The following is an 18,942-nucleotide window of genomic DNA, read 5'->3' as shown; positions in this document are numbered from 1 at the left end:
AAAAAGCCCGCTAAACTTAGGCTAGATTTACCTAAATATTTTTATCGCTTAGAGTTAAGGCCCTGTGTTTTCTTTCCTCCCCTAGACTGTATGTACTGTATGTCGTACCTGAATGTCTGTGTGTAACAAAGCGCCCAATTTGCCATGTCGATTGGCTGATTGAGCTCTGAGCAACGGCTACAGAACCCGGGCTTGGACGTCGAGCATATCATTTATTACATATTCAGTTTGTCGCTTGGTTGCCATACTTGAATCAAATCGCCAAGGCCAGGGCTGATGTAGCTGAATCTCAGCACGATGAGGTGCTTTCAGTCGCTCAGAGCAATGGATGACTCCCCGAGAAGTGATACCACGGAACAGAAAGACATCCACCAACATGGCCCTGCCTAAGTACCTATGCAAAGCACCCGAGATAAAGATCAGATAGTAACGGGCGTTGATGTTGAGTCTTCGTCCTCGAGTGCCCTTGGCTGAAAGCCACTGCCCACACTTACACGGGGCAGCCCCAAACCCACCCCCTCACCTCACCCCAGAATCTCCCCCAGGTCAATGAAGATCCATCCGTCCTGCCCCTCACAAACACACAACACCCCTACAGCCACTAGCCATGCACCCCCAGCTTCACCATGAACCGCTTCTCGATATCCGATCCTACAGCGAGCGTATCAGAGAATACCTACCTACCTACTCCTCCGCCTGAATGAGGGCTTATCTCTCTTATCAGTCTTTTCCCCATATCTCGTCTGTCCTCCGCCATGTCTTCAACTCCCTCGCCGAGTAACACAGACGCGCTTATCGACAATATCAATTGATGATTCTACTCTCAACCGGGATCGGCCCTCTGATGCCAGTCGTATCGTTTCATTCGTATCTCGGTCGGTTTCCGATAAGCTTCCCTTCGCCACACACGTATCTAGCAGCATATAGCCTTGGATCCTCGAGGCATTCAATCCGTGAAAACCCGAGAAACAAAACTCGAATCAAGCAAACACACCAGGTCTGTCCTCGGACCCTCTACGCCATGACCCATATCAACCATCAGCCATGCCATGCCATCAAGACCCATCGAATGCTGCTGTTTTGGTCAAGTTTAGTATAGACGGTTGATTTTGCTGACAGCAGAATACGTTATAGTACCTAGTCTTAGGAGTGGGCCGGTGAAGGCTCTGCTGTGAAACGCCCTGCAGGCGACCTTGAGGGCCAATACACGTACGTCCAACTCGGCTTCATGTTCTCCTCGCTTCAACCCATTGGCTGCAAGGGCTTGCATCATCCGCCTCGCAGCTTGCATCTGTGGGACAGCAAAGATGTGGCTGGAGTAGAGTAGCGCACACACACCACAATGCCCAGAATGTCTCCGCTCAGAGTGAACCTCTAGTAAAGGTGTTGCCAGAAAGGCCGAACAACGACAACATTTGCAATTCTGAATGCCGAATTGTTAACCAGCAGCCACCGAAATCCTGGACATCGAGATGGCCGACGCAGTTGTGTGTACGCCAGTATCAGCCTTGGCTCCGTTCATGGTTCAATAGCCGTGCAGATTCTTATCAACATTGACAATTAATTGCTTGCTTGATATCTCGATCGCCATGTGCATTCCTTTAGCTATGTCACTGTGGGACGGTTGCTGTTCATTATTTTGTAAAATAATGCAAAAAGCTGTGCAAGACAGAGTAATCTCGGCATTGTATCTAAGTAGCTTATCACTGAACAGGTACGGAGTAGTTAGTTCCTAAAACTGGGATAATACTCCGTAGTTCTGCGAGAGATAGTATGTATAGCAAAGCTATGGTCCACAGGCGAGTTGAGGCTCTGTTTGAAGATTTGCGATAACCTGGCTATTGTTATTCGAGACTTTCCGCTTGGAGAAGTTCAGTGCGTCATAACTCCTAGGAACAATCCTCTCATGGCTGATATTTCATGATTCTGTTTTCTAGGTATACCTATTGGACTTGCATCGATGTCTCGACGGAAACGTCTAATGAAAACTACTGGTCGGTCCTACTCGCACCAGCTATCGATGCCAAGAGAGTTCAGCATCTTCCGGACAAGTAATTGTTATGTCTCTTTGCATCATCTCACCAACAGAGAGTCAGTGGTCGGATATGCCCGCTTCGAGGCTAGAATGCTGAACTATGGTGCCATTGAATAAAGACCCTGATCGACATGGAGATCGATCACCACCTTTCGCCCCGACTCCGAAACAGCTTATGGATATGGCCGTACTAACGCAAGATCTAGAGCCTTTCTTATACATATCGCGGTGGGGGCCTCGGGCTGTGATCTTCATGTTGTCTCCGCACTGGAGAAGACATAAGCTTTGGCTTAGTAGCCTGGCATCATTGGTGTTTTCCTACCTGAACGCTTTAATCCTAACACCACATACGTAGAGAAATGGCCCTGCACTCTGCACACTCCAACATTGAGGTATTTCTCAAGGTGTGCTGTAGCTTGATTCCAGAGTTTCATCCCGGCGAAGGGCACATGTATCGGTCTCATACTCGGTCTCCAGGGTTGATGAGATATGTTGACAGTTGTTGCGATTCAAGGCATAGTTATCAGCAGTGGGCGTGTGAGCAGAACCACCAGCGCTTACGAGTGCAGCAACAAGCATGTCACTATCCACTAATGTGATGCTCTCGGGATACCAATATAGGCAAGATGTCTGTCGGGCTCTTGATACCATGACCCTCATTGCGTGACGGGCCTCGAAAAGTAAGTGATAAATCTCAAGTTGCATTGAGGCAATCCGCCATTGAGACAGACATCCTGTTCTCATCCTTACAGAGAGCACATCTCTTGTGTCATGACAAGACAAAGTAGGTATACCTTTCCTTGGCTGGCTCCGCAAATTCATGATCAAATACGGAAATTATGCTCATAACGTCCATGTTAATATGCCGATAGCCCAGTTTGGAGTCATGGTTGCTTATGAGACTTCCTATGATGATGCAGTATCAGAACATAGGCGCATACATTGTCCAGTAATTTCGCTTCTAGACTTCCCCCATGATGAGGGATCTTTGGTGTTGGTGTTGGTGTTGCTGGTGCTGGTGCTGGTGCTGACTCTTAGGGTTACAGTCGCTTGCCAAGCAGTTTACCAAGTCGTCTAACAAATGCTCCTCCTGGCACAGCAATCGAGTCTCGACCAACATGTAGCGATTTCTAGGTAATCGTGCCAACCAACCAGGCCGCACATTTGCCCCTTGCTGTTAGTACTATACTACATACGTAGTCGCAATCTACTAAGGTAAGGTAGATAGTTCGGGTCGGCCGAGAGGTTTGTGGAAGGTTATGAAGCAGATCGTCTCGGACCGAGTGAGTGGATCTTGCTAGTAGAGTGCGTAAACTTCTCTCCAAAATGACAAGAGAGAACTAGAGAACTTGAAAAATATATGGGTAAATTGTGGTTCTTGAATGGCCCCAAAACGGCTGCCTGTTTGGAGTTTCTGCATTCGACACTCGTTTCTTCCTAGTAATGTGGCTCTAGTGCTTGGGATTGACCAACAAGATTCGGATCTATCAATAAGAAGCCACACTTTGGCATGTGAAGGCTTCATTCGTGTGCATCCTTAGGAGGATCATGAATTGTGAGATATTACCAATACAACACAATACCCCTTGGCGAGGAAGCCCCTGGAGAATCGGGAACATCAACCCTATGATCGTGAGCCACCTCTTGACTTATCACCCAGTCATGTCATGGATGGGAGGGCATCAGTGTTATCGAAACACCCACGGCAACTCCTATTGCAACGCTATCTCGAAAGAGTCGCTTCTCTATATATAGGTATACTGTACTCACGTTTTCAGCCTCATTCATAATTGGTTTGATTGTTAGACTGTCCACTTCTTCTCGCTTCCTCATCTAGATACTAACTTCATACTCCACACCCCGTTCTCGTAGACCCTTGTTCACGACGAGGCGCTGCAGCAGAGCCTAATTGGAGATGGCCGCCGTTTGATGTACATAGATGGGTGATGTGCGTTGCATATGGACCCGGATACCAGGATATTCCATCCAGAGCCTCTCTCCTAACCACTCCGTGGGTTGCAGTTCCCGCAACCCGTTCTTTGGACTTGCAGCATGGCCCTGCGCTGATTGATACCAGTGAGGGGAAGATAGAAACCACCGGGTTGCATTATCAACATATATTTACCTGAGCTATAGATGATATGCGACGGGCCGCCTCAGAGGATCAACGAGTTGGACTGAATTGGGTGTGAGTATGATGGGATGGCTATGATTTCCGAATGGCTTCTCTTGCATTTGATGAAGAAATCCCGGACCCGCACCGAGGGCTTGCTTGGACGACAGGTCAAGTTAAAGACTTGAAGGAACCATAATCATTTGCGTGTGCTATTTCTCGCCACCGTTTTGCACAGTTGGCATTAGCAGAGCTCGCCCGGGTTGCTTTGCATCTCGGTTTCTTTGTGGATTTTGAGATTCTCCGCCGGGTGCACCCTGTCGTCAATTCAGCAGATATCATCTTTTCTCTTTATTAGAACTGCCACCCTTTCAGCCAGAGTTGGTAAGGCTTCAGCTTGGTGGCATCTCAATTCTCCTCAAATTGATGCTGCGGAGATCGTATGGCACTGTGTCTCCATGGTGTTGTGTTTTGGTATCTTGCTGATAACGCAGCGCAACCATGGCTTGCATTTGCAGACATGATTTATGTAGGTAGGTAGGTATGGCTGAAAGATGTGCGTATGGTAGATCGGTCAGGGGAATTTGCGTGGGGGATGGCAGCACCCCTACCTGCGCGTAGGGTTACGGAATACCACACCGAGGTCGCCTAGATTTCGAGGTAACCCTGGATTTGGGGTCGGGATGGCGGGAAGACCAGGGGCTCCAAGATGTTATGGAAGCACATCACTGAAAGAGGAAGAACAAAAATGGTTCCTTTATTATTAGAGAAGAGAAAAGATGCTCAACAAGGTTACGAAATTGAAATTTGATATCACGACATGACTAACACAGACATTGACATTGGCAATATGCAGCCACACACACCACAGAGCCCGCAGCATGTGTGTCTCTCAAAAACGTGCCGAAGAAGAACCCCGACCCGAATAACTTGTCTTGCCATTCGCTGTTGATTTGAACGTCTGATGGCCTCTGCAGCCTTGGCTCCCGTTCTTCCAAGTTACACACAACGGGGCGCGCGTCAGCTCCAATGCATGCGGCAGACTGCAGTCCAACGGTCATGCCGTGAAACCACAGAGTGCGAGGATGCAGACCAGAGCAGTCTGAGGGGGTGTGTCTGCGTTGTTCAACATGAAGTCAGGTGGACGTCCGGACGTATAATGAATGGTAATGGTGTCCAAGATAAGATGCCGTCGCCGATGAGATGGGCAACACAACCCGTTCCCACCAGCGACTGTGTGAGCAGGGATGCCAGGGAAACGTTCAAAGTGTGAGGGGGTTGCCACGTCTTGACCTTGTCAGCCACGCATGGCGCCTTGTGAGCTTGTTTTGCTCACGAAACAAGCAAATGGAGGAGGAGGAGGAGGAGGAGTTTTCATAACTTGGATGTACCGTCGATCTGCCAGGATATCCCCAAACTGCACTGACCGGCTGCAAGTAAATCTGTTCTGGCTCTGTCATGTTCTGCTTTCCAACGGTTCAAAGGATCCCCGGCTCCCCCCCCCCCCTCTCTCTCTCTAGGTACTGCACTGACTTATCATCTAGTCTACCTATCATGGGAGCGTCATCGTGCCTGAACGGACCACGGTAAAACTCACCCAGCCACTAATTGGCTTGGCTGGGGGGGAACAAGATATTAGCGATAAGTACTGTAAGCGCCTCATTATCGACGGTCATATCCCGACAAATGCGACCCTATTCTTGACTGTATGTACATACAGTAGAGTTGCATTCGTAGCAAGTCTAGGCGCCTTGGTCTGTTCCTTTTTGAGTTTCCAGTCTCGTACTGCATTTGGTAGGTCAATCGATATCCTATCGCGGCGCGGATACGTTACAGTAGGTAAAGTAGAGTAGAGTATAGACCAAAACACAACACACCGCACTGCACTGCACAGCACAGCACAGGGAAGTCCCCTCCGGCCGTTCGCCCGGCCGACAAGTCCCACCCGGGGCTCGAGATCTACCGGCGCCATCAATATCGACATCGACCGACCCCCGTCTAAGCCCTCTCGGCAAAAGCAACCTCACGCGGTAGACGGAATGAAGCGCAAAACATTCTCTTTGCTGGAGCGACATCTCGCACATCGTAGATGAGCACCTCGCCTTGGTTCTCGGGATCGCCCGGTCTGAGTAAGACGCCAATCTCTTTACGTATCCGCTCGCAGATGTCCATGAGGGGTGTCTCGTCATCAGCCTTGACCGAGAAGCAGTGCACGTGCACCATGGGCAGCTTGGCCTCGGTGTGAGGCTCAAACAGCTCCTCGTGGCCGTGGTACAGACCGCGGTAATTGTGTGTGAACTCAATTGCGGATGCCGGGAGGTTCATGACAAAATGTGAGATCGTTGGTGGCACGGGCACTCGGACAGGCTCCGGGGGCGGAGCCGTAGAGTTTCTTGGTTGCCTTGGAGGCTTGATCACGGCACAGTCACCGCGCTTTGATGCCTCCAGGACAAGGTCTGCGGATGTGCGGATGAAGTCGTGGCCATCGTAGTTGAAGGGCTTGACAAACTCCGAGACCTGCATCCAATTGTTAATATCGAACCATCATGAGACGACAGTGACAATGAGCTCATTCACCTTGTTCCTGCGAATCGCTTCCTCAAGGTAGCGGTAGCTCTCTGGGTTCTTGTCGTTGGCCCAGACAAAGACGCCCTTCTTGCCAGCTGGCACCGCAAAGGGCCCAATACCAGCCATGACATCAGCAACAACCTCTCCAGGCTTGAAAAGTCCTGCAATCCGTTTGTGTTCTGTGTCGAGCTTGCTGTTCCAGTATACCTTGGAGTAGTCGAACTTGAAAACGCAGCCGGCCTCGCTCACCTCCACGTTCATGTCATCAGGACCACCAAGGACTTCGTAGGCAAAAGTCCTGAACTCGTTCTCTGAACCGACATTATCGATCTTGTTGATAACGGTTTTGATGTGAGGGTTCTTGTCTAGAAGTACTTGGGCGATAATGTTCTTGTAAGGTAGGTACTGATCACGGATGTTGAGATGGGCTGCGCATACGCGTTAACAATGATGCTGGCCGTTCGATGAGTGAGGAGCATAGCATACCAACATGTCCCACGGTGTTGAAACCGCTCGGGATTTCCTCGTGAAGTTCATCTGGAAGAATGGATTTCATAACATCAACTCGTACTTGTCAGTGTCCACTTGTGAATAAGGCTTGTGTGCGTAGGTACGTACGATAAGACCAAGAGTCATATCCAATTTCAATATCATACGGCACCACCTTGATGTCACCGATTTTCGAGGCTTCTTCGAGGATGGGACTCCATGTTTCTGGGGCTATTCTTTATAATTAGCATACTTGGCGACCAGCTCATCGGAAATTCTACAACTTACACGTAGGCTTAATCTGAGGAGCCAACACGATACATTTTTTGCCCTGAGAAGCAAGTGACGGGTCTGGATCAGGCAGGACGGGATTAAATCTCTCCATAAATAAAACCTCGTTTGTCTTCTCAAGCTCTTTCCTATACTTGGATAGCAGCTTATTCTCCTTGATAGAAGCCGCCGCAGCGTTAAGAGTTTTTGCAAAGAGGGACCTATCGAGTGTCTTTGCCGCACGAGCGGCTGGTGCTCGGAAGAGGTTCATTTCTCGCAACTGTGAATTTTTCTAAATATTTTGATACTCATTAGTTTTCTTCTATCTTGTATCTAGTGACAAGGGTTGAGAACTAACATCCATAGTGACTTCAGGTACTGTTGAATTTTTGGCGAAAATGCACTGACTGACTGACATGAGTCAAACCAGGGGTCTTGACTTAACTAGTACTTATTATTTCCCTGGTCCCTTAGTTAGACCTTAGAAATGAGGCTGATTGATGAGCTTTTTAGGGCTCGAATTTAAATGGTTATGCACAGCCACATATGTATGCGCCACATCTTCACTTATACGCATGGCTGGGAGTTTCGAGTGATGTCACGACTTGGAGATACATATTCACGGTTTGCCAATCGTTATTTAGGCAGAGCAACTCGGATTCAGATAAATCTGTCAACTTCAAGTGCTGAGACTGCAGGAATACGAAAACAAACCCTATTGCAACATCTGCCATCATGTCTAGGAAGCGTACTCTTGATGCCTTCTTCAGTCCAACTATGAAGAAAACCAAAACAGAAACTGGAGCAATCACTTCTAGCGACGTGATTTCAGAAGAAGTGAGAGACAATTCCACATAAAATGAACACAAAGACTGGTCAACATGAATTCTAACGGCCATAGACCACATATTCTGAGCATCAGTTCTACCCTCATCCCATCAGGAACCTATCAGCATCTTTAAGCAGGGGGCTGTCTACTCTGCCAGATCAACCCGGACGAGAGATCAATGATCAACCTGACCTTGACCTCCTGTACTTTGAGCCCTTCATCTCAGGTCCTGTATCTCGGAGACTCTTTGAGTTTCTTCGTTCAGAACTCCCGTTCTACAGAGTCGAGTACAAGATCAAGCGAGGTGGCATAGAAACCCAGATACGAACTCCAAGGTAAGCTATAGCGCTCCTGGAAGAAAACATGCTAATACAGGTTATCAGATGGACTACTGTATTTGGTCTTGATGAGACTTCCAAGTTCGATGACAAAGGTCTCCCAGTAGACGCCAACACAGGCTTCAGAGCCGTGGATAAACAATACGCCAGATATCCTCCTAGGCCTATACCAAAATGCCTTGATGAGCTTCGTCACAGAACAGAATTGGCCACAGGCTGTAAATACAACTTCTGCCTCGTCAACTATTACGCCTCTGGTTTCGACAGCATCAGCTTTCACAGCGATGATGAGCAATTCCTGGGTCGTGACCCAGCTATTGCTTCTTTCTCATTAGGGGCACGTCGTGATTTTCTCATGAAGCACAAACCGCCACCTCTGAATGCTCCTAGTCCCCCTTCCGTGAGCGCGAAACCGCTGAAACTACCATTGGGAAGTGGTGACATGGTGCTAATGAGAGGGAGAACGCAGTCTAACTGGTTGCACTCTATACCAAAGCGAACAGGGAAGAATCAAGAAGATGGCGGAAGGATCAACATAACTTTTCGGAGAGCGATGGTCAAAGGAGGAACAGATAATTACTACAACTACAATGTAGGAACAGGGCCAGTGTACAGATGGAATAGGGAGGCCCGAGAAATGCTGCTCTGGAAACCATGAGTCCAGATATGATTATTTCTAAGGTATATGAAGTATGAACAACAAAGGGAAATTTATACAACAGGCAACTTATTTACCATGGCGCATCTGGGCTCTGCCGTAATGTTGCAGAGCCTTGAGGAAGACCTGGTATCCAACTCTCTCATTATCTTGCAGACAGAAAATCTCAGTCAATCTGATCTGCCAGGGAGGATAACCTGACAGTTCGAGGTAGGGACCAAACGCAAGCAAAAGATCAGGCTCATCCATGATGCCCTCAGAAAGCTCAGCATCAATCAGTTCCATGGAGATATCGTGAGGAGAAAGCTTGCCCCTCTGCGACATTTCAGCCAAGGTACGTGTGAGATCGACCATGGAGTCACGGCCGTCTTGCTCGGAAATGAGGTGCAGACGCAGATGCTCCTTGGGCTTCTCACCAAACGGCGCTGGGAGATCCTCCTTATGGGGTGATGTAACACTAAGACCAGGGTGCTCGGGGCCAAAGTAGAATGCGAATTTTTGGTTGACAGCATCGTAGACTCGAGGTATGTGCTTCTTGAGGATCCCTGCCACATGTTAGAGGATGTACAAAAGTATCACATGTGCCACTACGAACCTGTCTTCTCATACACAGAAAGCATCGGAATCTCGGCGCAGGCGCACCATGTCGCAATCTCGGCTACCTCGTCAAGGAGCCGCTCGACGTCAGCCTTTGTGCGGTGATTCTCCTCGAGCTTCAGAATAACACTGAGATGCTTTGGCTTTTTTGTCAAACCAACCAGGTCCTTCTTGATGTATTGTGGTGTACCATGATGATATTTGACAACGGACGAGATCTGGTAGCCCACCACGTTCCAGGTCTGGCGTATCTTTATGTAAAGGGAGAAGATCCCATGCATAATGGCAAAGATGAGGACGTGGATTTGGTTTAGGATGAAGCGACGAAGTCCTAACCGCGATCGTCGCTGTGGTCGAGAGTTTGAGCTTAGAGTAGGCGGAGGATCGTTGGGCTTAGGGAGATAAGACTGTGATGAGTTAGCAAGGCGCACTAGAGTCATGCGCACTTTGCGACCATACATTGAGCATCCTTTGCCTCTCCTTCTCTGATAACAGCGTATGGTCTTTGGTTTCGTCGGCCCTGTAGGCCTGGCGATCGCGGGTGGTCATGATAGGCATGGCTATTGATGTGCAGCCTCAAGGCTGTCTAACAGGCGATTGGAGCTGCCAACGTGTGTCCGAGTGGTTGAAAATGTTGGCGACAGGATTTCGACTTGTAAATAGTCAAATAGGGATGCGATCGCGCAAACAACCGAGGATGGGCAGGCTTATAAGCTTGGACAGGTGAATGTGGGCAGACGTGTATTTAAGTCAAGACAAGGCCATGGCAATAAAAGTCGTGGCGGTGCGATATGGGTTACGTCGCTTTTCTCCACCATAACTCTTGGCCTTACAAGTCACGTACGTGCCTGTGGCTCAGCTCCTCCTCCACTGGAAATCGGCAGCTGATAGCGGGGCTGGGCGCTGTAAGCCGAGCCTCTGGAGCTACGACAGCGGGCGGGCATAGGTACATACCCAAGGTAGGTAAGCTCAAGGTCCAGTGCTTCACTCTAAGGCAAGGTACCCTAACCTATCGATCGCCCTGCAACGCAATACCATGGACCATTGACGACCGACAACGAAACGAGATCGACGACGCGAGCAAACAGTCTACGCTGCAGCCTTCACATACCTCACACTTTTACCAAGTTCCTCCTCTTCCAAGTATCAACTGTCGATGATCCCTCTCCACATGTAGCGCCTCTACGCTCACCAGAAACAACAATATGGAGCGCACCGCTTCCGGCCCCAAGACTCTCTTCCCGAGAGGGCCCAGCTTCACTCTGGACGACTTCTCCAACAAGGACTTTATTGTGCGTGACTTTGTCGACAGCCTAGCAGAGAGCGCCGTGCCCTCGAATCGCCGGTCAGGCAGTGCGCAAACACCTTTCGACCCAAAACCCCTTATTCGAACATTTGAAAGTATGACTGGCATACACTTTTCGGCTTATATATTCAGAGCCAATCGTGCTGACTCGAGCTGTTAGATGCCCTTGATCAACTCGGCTCGCTTGGAGCTGAACTTCAGGAAAAGGAGTCGGAGCTTATGTCGCATGTGCGCCGCGCAGAGGTAGCACACGATTCAACACTCGAGACCCTAGGCCAGAAGCTCGACGAGTCCATGAGGGCGTTCGAACAGTTAGATCTATCCCTCAATCAAGAACATTCTTTTAAAAATGGAGTCGGCATCAAAACACACGCTGGCGGCAACATTGCGCTCCAAATCGGCGAGAAGCTCGAGGACCTGGACAAGAAACGACGGCGTGCGAACGATGCCATATTTCTCATCCAGTGCTGGACGGAGGTCAGCGAGACGGGAAAGCTATCACTTCTACAAGACGTTCAAAGACAGGCTGGTTCTGAGCACAAAGTACGATGCGCAATGATTGTTCGACAACTCATGCGCATCAGCCAGCGACTTGATCCAACATCATGGGGGCAGACGAACGGCCAGCGAAACGGGGGACAAACGAACGGTGTGGTTGGAAATAATAGATTACACAACACCAGGGAAGTCTTGGAGAAGTTCTGCGAGACGCTCGAGCAGGATCTGCTTCAACAGTTCGAAAACAGCAACAAAAAGGGCAACTATAGCGACATGATGGAATGTGCAAAGGTTCTGTACGACTTCAACGGAGGTGCTAGTGTCATTGCGACCTTTGTCAACCAGCATGCCTTCTTCCTGGACCGCGATCAACTCCTCGCCGATGAGGTCCAGGTGGATAGCGATACATGGGAACAGCTGGCAGATCCTGACTCGGAGCCGCCAACAGTGGAACCAAGCCTGCAGAACCTCTTGGACGAAATCAAGATCGTCATGCAAGACGAGTCCAACCAGATCAAACTCATCTTTCCGTACTACGAAACAGTGCTTATCAAGTTCATTCAACGAATATTTCAGCAGTCAATCCAACAGAGGCTCGAAATGGTATTGGATGAAACTCTCAAAATCTCTTCTTTGGCTTTCCTGAGAGCCTTGCACTCCTCAAGGACTTATCTCGGATCATTGGTCGAAGATCTCAAGTCCCATGGCTTGACAGAACACCCCGAGCCTTGCTCCGCCCAAATAGCACATACACTTGACCAGCAGATGGAAGAGCTTTTTGTGCCATATATGATAGGCAACTCGTACATCGAGCGGGAGAGGAAGAGCCTGGAAGAAATGTACAGCTCCCTGCTCTTCAAGTATAGTATATACCATTCCAGACGGAAAAAGGCGCCCACTGGTTTCATGGCTTCACTGGCCCAGCAAGGCACACAACTGATTGCCTCCGCAAAGGATGCTTATATCGAGCGTCTCGACTCGTCAGAACTCACAAGCACACAGAAGAAAATGATGCTGCGTGTCGCTGGTGTTCAAGATAAGGACAAGGATAACAAGAACGAAATCGAGGTCTCAGAGGAGGACGGCGCTTTGAGCGTTGCTAATGCCAAGCGCATGCTCAAGTGGTTGGCCGAGAGCGTCCAGCGTACTCTTGAGCTCGGGACTCAGACCGATACTCCCAAAGATGTGAATACTCTCCTGAACCTGCTCTTGACGAGCCTGGGCCAGGTATACATCGAGACTACTCTCGATGCTGCCCTTGATCAAGTCTCTGTGCAGGAGAACACAAAGACCGAGCCCGATCTGTCTTACTTGCCAACGATACAGCCGGCTGTCATAATCACAAGTCTCATGGATCGATTCATCACAGTCGTGCTCATCCGGCTTGCAGAATCAAACACAACAGTCAGGCGTAGCATGGAGGCGCAGAAGAGGGTGGCCATTAGTAACATTGAGAAGAAGACAAACAATGTCATCAAGGGCACTATCGACGTTGTGTCCAATTGGGTGACCAAGTCCTTAGCTGGTCAGCGGAAGCAGGACTTCCGGCCAAAAGAGGTCGAGCTCGACTCATTGCAGACACAGACGTGTCTGAGCATCTGTACTTTCTTGACCCGCGTCCAGCGTCTCGCTCGCCAAGCTATCGACGGCCAAAACTCGGAGAAGTTCTTTACTGAACTTGCTCTGGTGATTCTGAAGCTGCTCTTTGAGCATTTCAAGAAATTCCAGGTCAACGCCACAGGAGGTCTGATGGTCACGCAAGATATCGCAAAGTACGTTTCCACAATGCGCGAGTGGCCATTGACCAAGGAGGTTGGCTCCGCTGTCGAGATGCTCACTGAGATTGGTTCTCTCTTTATCGTCGGCCCCGAAGCACTCCGCGAAAAGACACGAACACTGGCGGCATCGGGCATAAGGGGGAAGTTGTCACGGGCAGACTTTAGGGCCTTTGTGCAGAGGCGTGATGACTCGGGGACAGTGGGTATTCAGGGCGTTTTGAGTGGTCTTTGAGCGTTGGTGCAAGAGGCGGATCATGGGAAACTCTGTAGAATGGGTTGCAGAGTGTTATTTTTTTTTGTAGCCATGAATGCATTGAATGAGACACCATGCTCTCTTTCCGTAGTCCAAGGGCCGTTGTTGATGTGATACGGAGAAGTAGCTCATAGGTCTCGTCTCATGCCACCATCTTTCCCCTTCTTCTGCTCAATCTTCTCATCGAGGAAGTCCATAATCTCACAAGTATTGGTCAACTTCATTAGCTCTGCGCGCTCCTTCTTATCTAGAAGCGATGCCTTGTCAGACCCCATGCCCGGCGATGTCATTTCCATAATGTGGTGTTGTACCAGCTTGAATGGCACAGGCGCCTTTGCAACCTTGCACATGAAGGTTTCAACAGCTTCCCATGGGCAAGCAGAGTAGCCAGCGAAGATGGCTGGGTTAGCAAGGAGACCACGGGCGGACATGAATCCAGAGAGGTTAGTGTTACTAGGACGTGGCATGTTCGCAGCGGAGTTGGTATCGTTGAGAACCAGTTTGTCTAGCGAGGGGAGGGGGGAGTCGTTATTGGTGGTGATGGTGGGTTGAAAGGGGAGAGTGTTGAGGTCAAAGACATCTCCTGAAAGGAGTATTGGGAGTGTTTTCGAGTACCTGGCTGTCAAGATCTCGAGGGCTTCAGTCCTGATTGGTGTGGTCGATGGGGTTGATCTTGTCCGTGGGTGAATGGTGATCCAGTCAATCTGGCGGTTTTGTGGGTGACCTATCACGGTGTCGATAAAGTCCATGGTTTGTCTGATTGTGTCAGTGAACCTATGTTATCTCAAGAAGAGGCCATACCTGAGATCGTTGTGAATCCTGATTTTTACACTGACACTTCGGCCTTTGGGACTGTCAATGTCCTTCTCAAGGCCAACCCCCCATCCATCACTCGCCAAACGTTGTCGAGTTTCAACCACCATATCCCTTACCAAATCACGATGATTCATTAATGCAGCACCTAGCGTCTCTGCACAAGCCCATGACTGTGGGCATCCGCAGTTGAGATCGACACCTTGGGTGTAAGGGGCGACGAGAGCTGATGCACGAGCAAGTTCAAGGGGGACATTTGCGCCGAACTGGACAATGGTTGGTGGTTGCTTTGGTGTAGTAGAGATAGTCAAATCTGTTCCAATACATCAGCATAGAGCTCATTATACAGGCATACTGTGACCTACCGCTGTCTCGGGCAAAACTGCTTCGATTAAACTCCTTGGCAAGGATCATAGGAGACCAACACAGGTCAACTCCATATTTGTGAACGGTTTGTCGAAATGCCAACTAACAAATATGAGCAGACTCAAGTATTTAGTTCACCGAAGTATACCTTTCCATATCGAACCATGGGCGCAAGAGCATATAAGAAACGATCCTGTTTCCTAGCCACATCAAAGATCTTGAGTGGACTATTTCACAATGTTAGGCATACCCTGGACATATCGGAATGATGACATTCACTTACTGGTCAGACTCACACTTTTCACCGATCGACATTTTGAGAGAAAGAATACGAGAAGCCAAGAATAAACTCTTATCAGTCGTGATGTGCTTCTCGGTCTACAGTGAGCTGTATACGGTAGTTGGATTACTTGAGAATAGAGGTTTTTTGTGCAAGTCAAGGCACGTGACTAGACTTACTACCAAGAAGAACACCTGAAGAAAGAAATATCACAATTACGAAATAAAGACAAGCCATTATCAGTGTTGTGATCACTATTTGTATACTGTCTATGCGATTTAAAATGCGGTGGCAACAACATAGTGACCGTCTCCAGAATCTTCTGACTCCACCGCAAATATGCTGCCTGCATCACCTTCAACCTCCTGAGCCTCCCGTTCATTCAGCAGTTTTTCTCTCTCCAGTATCACAGCCTCAAGCCACTTCTTCTCAGCTGCCATGCGTCTCGTCATCTCTGCCTCTCTCTCCTTACAACAGTCGTCTAGCCGGTGCTTGGCGCTATACATGAGCTCCTCTCGATATGTTCTGTTATCTTCGAGTTTGGCCTCCAAGACCTTGAGCTGGTCGGCCTTCCACTTCTGCCATGCGTGGTGTTTCTGATCCATACGCTTTCTGAGAGAGAGCATTGAATTCTCAACTTCTTGGTCTCCGTTATCCTTGTCTTTCCAATATGCTTTGAGCCGCTCGTGGTAAGCCTCTTCAAGCTCATTCTCCTTCGCTGCACGAACTCGGAAGTCATTATTGAGTGAGTTTTCCTTTTCAGTCATCTTCGCCAGTGCGAGTGCTTTCAAGTTGGACAGTTCCGTCTCATGTTTCATTTCCAACTCCTGCTTTGTAGCCCTGATGTTAAGAATCATATTCTCAGCTTCTTCTTCTTGGTCAACATCGAGCAATACTTGTTGCAGGTCATGCAACTCATCGAGCACGGTCCTCAGCTCTTGATACTTGACTTCAATATCCCTCCGACGGATGCTCTCCTGCCGCAATCTTTCCTCGAGCTCACGCTGACGGCGTTCCTCCTCTAATCTTTCCTGCTCCAACCGTAGAAGCTCGGCCTTGAGAGCTTCTTCACGTTCAAACTCCTCAATTTGCAGAACAATATGCCGTAATTCCTCGGCTTCCTCTAGCTCTTGAGCGCGCCTTTCTGCGCGTCTAGAAACAACCCCCTCTTTCAGTGCCTGGAGGTCCTCCATTGTACAAGCACAAGTTCGCCATCGTCGTGAGCAAACGTAACAGAACTGGGTGCCACACCTACAGGTCATGTGTTGGCAAGCCTCCCTATGCTCAACCAAGGCGTTGCAGTTGAAACATCGTTTCCAGCCCTCGTCCTCGGCCAGTTGGTTCGTGAGGCTCATATCGACATCTTGAGGGCAATCCTCTCCAGCATGAGCAGGCCCACGGCATAACGTGCATGTTACATGAGAGCGATCGCATATTCCTTGACGCTTTCCGGGGTAGATCCGCTTGGGCTTGATCCAGAGGTTACAGTTTGGATTGCTGCAGTAGACACGGTCGCCGACGGGGAGCTCCCACTCTTTAGATCGGTCCTCAAATGTCTTTTTCAGGTCGGAAGGGACGAAACGCATGACGATCTTGACGGGTATCTCGTTTAGGCAGCACTTGGGTGGCCACTGTTGTTCATTCTGGCATGCAGCAGTGACCAGGCGAACAAAACAGTCGCGACAATAGTTATGACAAGGCACTTTGATGACGTCCTTGGGGTGAAAGTCGTCCAGACAGGACACACATTCCCTGAGAGTAGTTTGTTAGTAGGGGAACCTCATATACGGTACCAGAACTCACACTTCGTCGACGCAGTTTAGCTTAGCCAACCGACCGGGACCTTCACTAGCATGCTCAGCTTCTGCAACCTGTTCTTGCAGAGCTCCGAGAGCGGCACCCGTGGCGCTACTCTCACCTCGTTCGTCACGGCGCTGGAAGAAACGGCGAAGAGCAAAAAGGCGTCTCTTGTTTGCTCTTGCATCGGCTTTGGTGACAACGCTAGGACCAAAAGTTGTCATGAGGATTTCTTTTTTAATCTTGGGGGGAGGTACGGCGTGGTCCGGTTCTTCCTCGACTGGAGGCTCTGTAGGTATAATGATGGGCAGATAAGGCTCCTTGCTTTTGCCCTTCTCATTTTCCTCTTGCTTTCTTTGCTCCTCATTTTCTTTCTTTTGGCGATCCTCTTCGATGATTCTTGCGCTAACATTGTCAACTGAAGACTGAAGTACGTCGAGAAGGACTTGAGACGTGATATTTGGTGCCTTTCTCAGTGCCTTTGGGGGGTCGTATTTGTGCCAGTCGAGGTCAACAATATCAAGATCGGGCAATTTCTTCACCACCCAAGAACCTCGCTGCTCTTGCTTCCCCCCAGAAGTTTCAGAGCCGTTGACAACTTCGAAGGGGCCCTCGTAAAAATCGATGTAATCTACAGGGCCGAAGGCTCCAGGCATGAGGGGCTGTTCATGACTCAACCCTGCCATACCTACTACTGTTGTCAACATGAAAGCACCCTCTCGCCTGGACAAAAATACAAAAGGTGTCAACCAGAGAGGTCAAGAATAGAGTATGCCTCTAGTGAGAAACAAAGTACTGTGTAATGATATGTTTGACTGGCCGAACGGGTCGATAGTGTTGATCATGCGACAGAAAACTATATACACGATTTGATGAGTAGCGAGATGTCCTAGATCTGCAGGTCAACCTACCCGATCCTGGTGGCCCGTGTAAGCTAATCAACCGTCCATATGCTGGTTGAACTCTGTCCAGGAAACATGAGAGCGTCTGTAGGCAAGGGGGTTCCGGTGCTTAATCGTCCTCTTCAAAGCCATGATATGACCGATTTGTCACATCACTAGCTCGACCAGGCACTTTCTAGGCCCAGAGTCAGCCCTGGGGGCAGTCTTAGAGAGAGGCTACCATGCCATGCAATGCCATGGAATGCCTTGGGAATGACGTGTGGCCAATCAGATGCCCCATCTCGTGGCACGCTCGCATTTGCCTGGCCATGTCTGGACTTCTACCGCAGAAGCGGGTGAAGTGGCTCACGCTGTTAAGAGGGCCATTAGGGGCGAGGCCGAGTTTCAGCTCATATTCCTAGTGTGCCTTAGAACGGGGCGCGTGGTCTGAAGTGGGAAAACTGTAGCCTGAAAGGGGTGAGGCGATACTAATATTAGCGGTTTGGTGTAGCTGTAAGTGGTTGGATGAGTTTCGGGCACGAGGCAGATCGGGCGTTGACAGTGGAAGATACTAGGTGCCTACCTACCTAAGTTAGCGGGCTAAATACAGTGCATATAATGGGACCCCTGGTTGTTGCTGGCCATTCCGGCTGTAATTCCACATCTCGGTCAAGCACATCCTGATTTGGCCATGTTGAAAGTATAAAGGAAGCCGTTAGCATTGAGGATCTTATTCCGATAGTTGGCACCTATAGGACTATCTTCTATCACTCGGTGTGATAGGGATGGATAACTAGGTATCTATTTGTTCGCGAGGTCTCACAAGACAATCGACGAGAACCCCAGAGTTATCTTATAGTGGGTAGATAGGTACCTACCCAAGGTTGATCTAGGTAGTCTCCACAATGATACTTCAATATTTCTCCAACCAAAGATATCTCGACTTTAGTGATTACATCAACACTTGAGTTATTCGATCGGGATTAACCCCGACCAAAGCCAATCAATAAACATGGCACGCCTCTCAGGACTCCAAAAAGAGGTCCTCGCACTCTACAGAAACTGTCTAAGAG

At 49.2% G+C, this 18,942-nt stretch overlaps 6 protein-coding genes across 6 annotated transcripts; 2 read left to right on the top strand and 4 right to left on the bottom strand.

Moving 5' to 3' along the window:
• Positions 1-6,146: 6,146 nt before the first annotated feature.
• FSUBG_7802 (tRNA wybutosine-synthesizing 2) lies at positions 6,147-7,746 on the bottom strand (the record flags this gene model as incomplete). Its single annotated transcript, XM_036686144.1, has 5 exons — positions 6,147-6,665; positions 6,726-7,144; positions 7,203-7,253; positions 7,335-7,436; positions 7,494-7,746. The coding sequence occupies 5 exons, from the start codon at positions 7,744-7,746 to the stop codon at positions 6,147-6,149; spliced, it is 1,344 nt and encodes a 447-aa protein (XP_036536724.1).
• A 464-nt stretch (positions 7,747-8,210) lies between these two features.
• FSUBG_7801 (DNA repair family) lies at positions 8,211-9,300 on the top strand (the record flags this gene model as incomplete). The annotated part of the gene is made up of 3 exons (XM_036686143.1): positions 8,211-8,312; positions 8,377-8,639; positions 8,688-9,300. The coding sequence occupies 3 exons, from the start codon at positions 8,211-8,213 to the stop codon at positions 9,298-9,300; spliced, it is 978 nt and encodes a 325-aa protein (XP_036536723.1).
• Positions 9,301-9,369: 69 nt separating this feature from the next.
• FSUBG_7800 (NUS1 nuclear undecaprenyl pyrophosphate synthase) lies at positions 9,370-10,446 on the bottom strand (the record flags this gene model as incomplete). Its single annotated transcript, XM_036686142.1, has 3 exons — positions 9,370-9,845; positions 9,896-10,304; positions 10,357-10,446. 3 exons carry the CDS (start codon positions 10,444-10,446, stop codon positions 9,370-9,372), a joined length of 975 nt encoding a protein of 324 aa, XP_036536722.1.
• A 656-nt stretch (positions 10,447-11,102) lies between these two features.
• Positions 11,103-13,711, top strand: FSUBG_7799 (exocyst complex component sec10; the record flags this gene model as incomplete). Its single annotated transcript, XM_036686139.1, has 2 exons — positions 11,103-11,298; positions 11,364-13,711. 2 exons carry the CDS (start codon positions 11,103-11,105, stop codon positions 13,709-13,711), a joined length of 2,544 nt encoding a protein of 847 aa, XP_036536721.1.
• Positions 13,712-13,860: 149 nt separating this feature from the next.
• Positions 13,861-15,226, bottom strand: FSUBG_7798 (tRNA-dihydrouridine synthase 4; the record flags this gene model as incomplete). The annotated part of the gene is made up of 5 exons (XM_036686138.1): positions 13,861-14,488; positions 14,534-14,858; positions 14,911-15,013; positions 15,060-15,138; positions 15,195-15,226. The coding sequence occupies 5 exons, from the start codon at positions 15,224-15,226 to the stop codon at positions 13,861-13,863; spliced, it is 1,167 nt and encodes a 388-aa protein (XP_036536720.1).
• A 243-nt stretch (positions 15,227-15,469) lies between these two features.
• On the bottom strand, positions 15,470-17,644 carry FSUBG_7797 (e3 ubiquitin ligase ARI9; the record flags this gene model as incomplete). Its single annotated transcript, XM_036686137.1, has 2 exons — positions 15,470-16,943; positions 16,995-17,644. The coding sequence occupies 2 exons, from the start codon at positions 17,642-17,644 to the stop codon at positions 15,470-15,472; spliced, it is 2,124 nt and encodes a 707-aa protein (XP_036536719.1).
• Positions 17,645-18,942: the final 1,298 nt, after the last annotated feature.

Source organism: Fusarium subglutinans (assembly GCF_013396075.1).
Source record: "Fusarium subglutinans strain NRRL 66333 chromosome Unknown NRRL66333_c0000101, whole genome shotgun sequence".
Classification (NCBI taxonomy): Eukaryota; Fungi; Ascomycota; class Sordariomycetes; order Hypocreales; family Nectriaceae; genus Fusarium; species Fusarium subglutinans.
This window is presented reverse-complemented; position numbering and strand designations above follow the sequence as displayed.